General features: G+C 36.8%; 1 protein-coding gene across 1 annotated transcript in view; it reads right to left on the bottom strand.

The window, feature by feature from the left end:
• Window positions 1-7,880, bottom strand: part of LOC119408457 (dedicator of cytokinesis protein 2-like) — a 135,494-nt gene that overhangs the window by 125,465 nt on the left and 2,149 nt on the right. The window contains exons 2-12 of the mRNA XM_037675283.1: window positions 7,340-7,423; window positions 7,132-7,172; window positions 6,937-6,992; window positions 6,748-6,844; window positions 6,520-6,668; window positions 6,107-6,242; window positions 4,686-4,843; window positions 1,782-1,863; window positions 1,553-1,688; window positions 737-812; window positions 418-494 (exon numbers count right to left, since the gene is read on the bottom strand). Coding sequence (XP_037531211.1) covers window positions 418-494; window positions 737-812; window positions 1,553-1,688; window positions 1,782-1,863; window positions 4,686-4,843; window positions 6,107-6,242; window positions 6,520-6,668; window positions 6,748-6,844; window positions 6,937-6,992; window positions 7,132-7,172; window positions 7,340-7,423 — 1,092 coding nt within the window. The remainder of the gene's footprint in view (window positions 1-417; window positions 495-736; window positions 813-1,552; window positions 1,689-1,781; window positions 1,864-4,685; window positions 4,844-6,106; window positions 6,243-6,519; window positions 6,669-6,747; window positions 6,845-6,936; window positions 6,993-7,131; window positions 7,173-7,339; window positions 7,424-7,880) is intronic.

Raw genomic sequence — 7,880 nt, 5'->3', positions numbered from 1 at the left:
TTTTATATCAGTGAGTTATTTTTGATGGACTGGACAATGTCCAATACTTAAGATTATTGCTAATGTCGGCCGATACCATGCCGATAATATTGTACATCCCTACTGGACATAATAGTTAAAGATCTGAGCGAACAAAATAAATATTAACTCTGAAGAAAAAAAATACATCAACTCAAAATAAAGTTGTATCCATCATTTTAAGGTTTTTTTTATTTTCAGCCAAAATGACACCAACGGTCATGGACGCATTCAGTGTTGTGTTTTTTTTGTTTGTTTTTTTTTTTGTTTTGTTTTGTTTTTTCTGACTACTAACAAAAGTCATGCACAGCTCTGTGGGAATCTTGGGTAGAACGAACTTCCAAGAATTGTAGCATGGCTAGGAAACAAAGAGAAAAGCTTGTTAGAGCAAAACACTACCTTGACCACCATTGTCTCCTCGTAAGGCGGTGACTTTGTTCAGCAAGGAGTGGAGAAAGTCATTTTCTGCAACCACCCTGGAAATAAACACACACACACACACACAAAAACACATATACAAAAAAGAAAACAATCCTATTTTGAAATGTGTTGATGCTGACTACTTCAAGTACACAAAACTGTTATATTGCTGTTTAAACTTTGTGGGAAAGATGATGTGAAAAGATGTTGAAATGGCTTTTCGATAGCTATTCTGTAGAGAATAAATAAGAAGTAGAGAGCAAAAAGAAAAGAATTAGCAGAAGTGAATGGGACGTACGGGAAGAAGGGGATGAAAAACTGCTTCTCCTCATCGCATTCAATCTTCCCTTTGATGATGTCACTTATGTCCATCACTACCAAGAAAAGAAAGAAAATGTGTTTGTGATGAGAAAAATCAAAGAAAGCGCTTTACAGTTATATGTAATGTGAATTCCCTTCAGTCAAACAGGCAAAACACAAACAAAGCTGGTATACAAATACTTCCTGATCGTTGTCTCCTCATATGAAACATAAAGATTTCTAAGCGTCAGTATGAGCAGCATTACCGCGTCTTAAGCTACTAAAGTTGGAATCAAGACCCCATGGGTGGGTCATAAAAGTGATACATTTAAAATTAATCTCAGAAATTAAAATCAAAATAAAGGTCAATGCTAAAAGTATCATTTTACAACAGATGTTCTAAGAAACAAAAATATAATTGTCCTTGTTTAATTGGCTATTTAGAGACGTTACCGTCAAAGACAGGGCTTTTTAATGACACGTAATAGGATTTGTTTGTGCAAAGGATTTAGTTTTCAACTGATTTTCATAAGAGTATTTATAATTCAGGAAAAACTAGCAGAAGAATGAAATACTGAAATGCAAGAAATGAGTATTATTACTGAATTAACAGGTAAAACTTTGTACTGTAATAGGCAAAAAAAGGATAAAATGTACTCTACAACTGATTATTTAAAATGAATAAAAACCCATCAGAACAGCATTTACTGTAACTAAGTTCAAAATCCTGCTGAAGTGGGCAACCTCTGACCACCACTAACAGTTTAGCACCTTTTTGAACCAGAACAAATGGAATACACTCGTCTTGAAGTACCTGCCACCCCAAAAGGCCTCCTGAGGCCCTGAGTGCACTTCTTGTTGTTTGTTTCTTTCAAGTCCATCCTGCCCACTCTCACTATCTGACAGATCAAATAAATCTTCTCTCTGGTCAGGTCTTTGTTGCCCAAGTCCTGGAACACAAAGACAGAAACAAAGGAAGTAAAAATGGGTGATGAGCTCAAAGCTGAGGAGCAGTGTAGCAGCGCCCTCTAGTGGCTACTTACTGTGAAGACAACTTTCAGGTTGTTCAACATGTCAATCTCTTTGGGGAAACCTTTGCTGCCCCATCGAACCAAATAGTTCTCACTGCGCATAGAACCAAATCATTTGAGTCACTGTTTAATGACAACATTAACAAACGCCATGCTTGAACATACAGACTGAAGTTACATGAGTTACATTACATTACAACACGTGCAGGGATGAGCAAAACGTTTGATTGCAATAGATAATGTACAAATTAAAAGACATGTATATCCCCCACCGTGTCTCATGACAGAAGTTCAACTGAAATCGTTTTAGGATGAAAGACGATGGAGTTGCAGCTGTTTTGGTCAAACTTTGTGAGTGATGTTATCTGTAATCTCATGCGATATGGGGAGATCTCATGAGATGTTTTGACAAATACATTATGTGTTTTGGATTACTCTCAGCTACTACCACTGTAAATTTGACCTAAATTTAAGTAAAATTATTATAGATACAGCCATTTGCATGTTGGCTAAGTTTGGTTAGCTGTGGTAGCCATATTGATCTGGGTTGACTTGAGACATAAACAATCGTAGATGTATATTTCGTGATTATCTCCAGAGAGTTTTACTAGAATATGTCTGGTGGTTAATGGATATTTTCCTAACAGACTAACAAGGTAGAAGCCAATAGGTAATGACAAAATTCTATGCACAATGAGATGTTAAGATGATAAGATGTTGCACAAAGTGCATCTCTCAGAGTATGTGATGGGGAATCTGAGCTTCTACCACAGCTTCAAAATTAACTGAATTACGGCCATTTTTTGTGCTTGGTATGCCATAAATGTAGCAGTCTTTTTTATGGGGTTGAATTTAAATGTGAATATGTTGTAAATGTTTAACCAGGGATCGCTTTCATAAAAGCTCACCAAAATCTGTCCACTGCTTCATAAGATATTTAGCTAACACTAGACACACACTCATACTGTGGCAAAAACCCAGTTTCAACCATTAGCATTTTTCCTGAAATACAAAACTCTTGAAGTAATGTGAATTTCAGATACAAAAAAAGTGCAGCCATACTGTATACAAACATATGTAAATTATTATTATTATTATTATTTTTAGAAAATAGAAGCAGAATCACAAGTTGTAAGTATAAAATCAAAAGCAGACAGTAGAGACAAAAGTGAAGCTACTCAAAAAACGTGGCACACACACGAGACATGAGGACAAGTGGATGGACGTAAAGACATACTCTAATAGTAGTGGGTATACATGGGGAAAAGATGACTGACTGAGGTCTATCTTAATACTTTCAGCTGCTACTGAGTGAGACACAGATACGCTCTGTATGACAGTGAGTGATGGGGCTTAACATCAGCACTGTCAAGCTCCATACTGGGCTGCCACTCAATATCCTCCGGCCCCGCAATTTTAATTTTCTTTATGTCTATTTTTGGCAAATTGTCATAATTTAGTGTCGTTCAGCAATGGCAAAGAAGAGAAGGCAAGGTATATGGACAAGAAAATAAAGTAAGGAGGGGAGTGTGTGCAGGCCAACACATAGGTGCACATGTAGAAAGCTGAACAACAGGGAAAAATAAAATGATGTAAGCTGAAAATATTTTTAAGAGCTGTGACTGCATTAAAAACATTCATGGATTTTGAATTAAAATAAAATTTTGTTTCAAATTGATTTAAGATATAGTCAGTTACTGAACTGACATTAAATAAACTACAGAAATTGCATTTCTTGCAAAAATGCTGTGTGAATGCTTATTGCTGAAGAACTTGCTGAAAACAGCTGAAATTAGTTATAAACATGCTAAATGAAATTGAAGAACAGGTCTAAGTTAGCAGAAGACAGCAGAAAGTACACATATTTGCTGAATTTGGTTTAAATAAGAAGAAAATTGCACAAAAATTTGTAAATTTGCAAAATATACTGTAAATAAATAAAAGGGAAATTAGCAAAAATAATAGCTGAAAAAACTGACAAACATAAAGAAGCTTAAGTTACCAGAAGGAAGTGGAGAGAGCACAAGTGTTCCCAATTAGGCTTAAAGAAGCAGAAATGAGCACCAAAAATGGAAATTTTCTGAAAAAAGTAGAAATATGTTTACAAAAAAACAGCTAACTAATAGCTAAAAATATACAGAAAAAAAAAATAAATTACCAAAATGAAGTAGAGAGAGCACATTTTATTTATGAATTTGGCTGAAAAAAGTTTAAATGAATGCAAAAAAAGTGGAATTAGCTAAAATTAGCATAAAAACAGCTGAATACTAGCCGAAATAGCAGAAATGGCTGAAAAATTGCAGAAATAAGCTGAATGGAGCATAGCAAGCTGAAATTAGCCGAAATAAGTTAGAAGAAGCACAAAAATGTTGTAGTTGGCGGAAAGAAACGAAAAGGAGCACAAAACAGCTGAAAAATGTCTGAATTTAACTGAAAGTAGCTGAACCAGAACAAAATCTGAAAGGAGCAGTAAAAAGTCGTAAACAAATCTAAAGATTTGAAGGATGTAAAATGAGCTCAATTTATTTTCTATGAGAAAAAAGTGGCAGAAAAGGCTGAATATTTCAAAAAGCTAAAGCTGCACCAAAACCCAAAGCCATAGCACCCTTCTCCTGAAAAAACCGAACATTTTGATATATGAATTGCTGAAATAGCACAAACATTTTGGAACGAGAAAGATGCTGAAAAATGTACAGAAGAAAAATGGATCACAATAGTGTGAATATTTCATAAGCATTCAGACTACAGTATTATTTGCTAAAAAACGACTTAATGCTCCAACTTGAGACTATATGATACTTAATTTTTATAGGAAGGTTCAGATTTTTATATCAACCTGACAAAAATTCTGTTCCCACTTATCTGTTTTGTAGATATTCAAACCAAGAAAAAACATTGAAGGAGTCAAACTGATACCTGATGATGGTCTGTTTGCAGGGATCATACAGGGACATGAACAGCTCGGAGTCTTCTCCGATGCGGCAGACAAAGTTCCTGACAAAGACGTAGAGACTGTGTGTGGGGGAAGACTGGATGCGTGCTGAGATCCCACTGTGGTCTGTCTGGATGTTGGACTGCAGGGGAACACATTAATGTCAGCAGGATCACTGGCTGTTTGGACCTGGCAGGATAAAGAGCCAACCTAAAGCAATCTGTTTGGCTCAGTCTTAGCAAACCTGCTTGGAGTACAAGGATTTTATTCCAAAATGTATCTGCTAAAATACACAGACAAATGTTTTGTTTTTATTTTTAGGGGAGAGGAAAATCCCAATCCAGCTATCCTTATCTTTACCCGCTTTTTCTTTTTTGGGTCGTGAGGGTCACTGGTGCCTATATCTGCAAGAGGCGGGGGACACCCTGGACAGGTCTCCAGTCCATCACAGGGACACATAGAGACAAATGATGCAAACAGCCATTCACTCTCTCACTCACACCTAGGGACAATTTAGAGTTACTCATCAGCCTAACATGCATGTTGTTGGTCTGTGGGAGAAAACCTGGAGAAAACCAACATATACACAGAGAACATGCAAACGCCAAACAAAAAGACCCCAGGCCGGGATTTGATCCAGCGACCTTCTGGTTGAGAGGCAACAGCTCTAACATCTGGTCCACCGTGCCACCAAGAGGAAAATCTCTCCAAGAGATATTTTTTTATGAAAAGTTTGTTAGCTGTTAGCCACAGTGCTGCTAACTCGGTCCTCACATTGTAGCTGGCTGCAAACTATGAACTGGATTTCCTGAATGTGAGGTGGGTCTTATTACTCTGGGTTCATGGGACACGCCGCAGTTCAGGAAATCCATTCCATAGTTTGAAACCAACTTGCATCATGGATCGGAAATATCGGCAGCTGGATCGGTAAAATCGGATACGTAAATTATGCTGGTATCGGAGGCCGATACTGATACTGGGTCGGATTGGCCCCATCCCTAAAAAGTAATGTCTCCTTATTTGAGTTTTTTGTTTTTGTTTTTATACATATATATATATATATATATGTATATATATATGTTACTGATACTGGGTCGGATTATATATATATATATATATTATAACTGAAGTGAAAGTAATTTGCAAGGAAGTAAACTCTTCAGTTATTCATCTGATAGATGACTGACAAATTAACTGTTTCCTTATAGCATCATACATATAGAGCTTTATTGCAATATTTGTATGGCCCAAAAAAGAAGAAAAAATTTTCACATTTTCATGACGAACATTAACCCCTTTCAATATTATTTTTTTCAAGATTATTTTCAGTACGATTTAACAAAGTATGTCAGTGTCAAAGCCAACAGATAGGCATTTTGTGTATCCCTCCTCCTATCTCCTGTACCTGTTCCTCTTTAATACGTTCATTGATCTTAGTCGTGGCCTCCTCGTGCGCCCTGAAAAGACTGATGACGCTCGTTTTCTCAGGATCCAAGATGTTCCCATCCTCATCTCGAACAACAAGGTCCAGCTCCAGGATCCTGAAGCACACAAAAGAAGGGTAAGCGGGAGTAATGGAGTTCAAACAAGGATGAAAAGGTGGAGAGATGTAACAAAGAAAGACAGTTAGGTAAAGCAGAAAATTGATGTTGGGGAGAAGACCTTTAAGGAGACATGAATAGTGAGCAATAATAGAAAGATAGAGGTTTACAAAAGATGTTAAACCAGGACAGAAATAGAAGCTTTACAAGTTGTGTGACAGTAGTTTGTGTCAAAGACAAGCTTTAAACAAAGAGTCTGTTATCAGTGCAGACATACTTGTTGCCGTAATCAATTTTGGAAGTTACTTTCTGCTTAAGCTCCTTAAATTCGTCACTGGGCAGAGTCCCAGACAAGAGCTGAGAACGCCACTCCATCAGTTCCCACATAAGCCTCTGGACCTGCTTCACTCGCACCTGTTTGTTGGCCTGAGCAGACAAACATATGGTGTTCCAAGCATGTGCACACAAACATGCATACAATCGTTTTTAACAGTTCGGTTCATACCACAAACAGCTGCTTCCATATGCTTCCCCACTCTCTCAATGTGGTGGTCACCTCTTTCACCAAGGGCATCTCTGCAGACACCACAATTTCCTCGTCTCTACAAGTGGAACACATGCACATGAATTCAAAATACAAGAAAATGCAGACCTCTGCTACCTTTTTATGGACTCAAATTTTATTTGCACTCACCCTCGTTTTTCAATGAGAACCTCTTTAAGATGGACAAAACTGGCAGGGAATACTCCCTGGAAGCAAATGCATGTGGCGAAAATAAATGAAAGCTCTAAAAGTTCACAATAAGCTGGTTTGTGCATCATCATCATTTTACCATTACTAAACTCAGTAATATAAATAATGTGTTATTATTGGTATTTATACTCTCACCTGCTGTGATTTATTCCTTGCCAAGTATCCTTTGTACCACCCTGAAAGACAATCCAGCTGTTACACCTCAAAACTGCATTAAACTCATGTACAGTAAAGTAAATAAGACAAAAAAATATTGTTTATATCAGTATACACTCATAAGTTATATTTTTTTTATGTTGATCTCTCACAGATGTATATAAAATTGTTTAAAAGATACTCTTACCATCACAAACCTCCTGGATGTAGACCGTATCTCCTATTTTCAGGGACAGCTGCTGCTCTCCTTTACCGACAAAATTCCACTTTACTAAAACAGAAATAGGTTGTGGCCATGAGGAAAGCTGAACAATTATACAAATAATTTAATAAATACATTAAAGGCACTCTGCCTTAAACTATGTCAACGGATGAACGTTAGCACAGAAGTCGTAAGGTAGCTTGATGAATGAAGATGTGCCTGTGAGTAGCCTTGGCACCAGTTTTAGTTGCTAGTTTGATGGGTACCAGGCTATTAAAGAAACAGTTGGCTATATAGACACAATCTTGCAGAAGCAAGCAGTAATTAAATCACTTCAAGTGATAAAGGTAAGGAATATTTGCAGGAACACGGCACTGATTTGTTATTGTTAAGGATTACTCCTTTTTTTTTTTTGACCATATCATAGACATTAGGTTACCTTAGAGCCAACGCTGATTAAAAAAAACATCCTCAAAGTCATAATTGTTACATACAACCTCAAAAATATGATTTGGCACATTCTAAC

The sequence above is a fragment of the Nematolebias whitei genome, chromosome 4 (genome assembly GCF_014905685.2).
Source record: "Nematolebias whitei isolate Nwh7 chromosome 4, NemWhi1, whole genome shotgun sequence".
Taxonomy (NCBI): Eukaryota; Metazoa; Chordata; class Actinopteri; order Cyprinodontiformes; family Rivulidae; genus Nematolebias; species Nematolebias whitei.
This window is presented reverse-complemented; position numbering and strand designations above follow the sequence as displayed.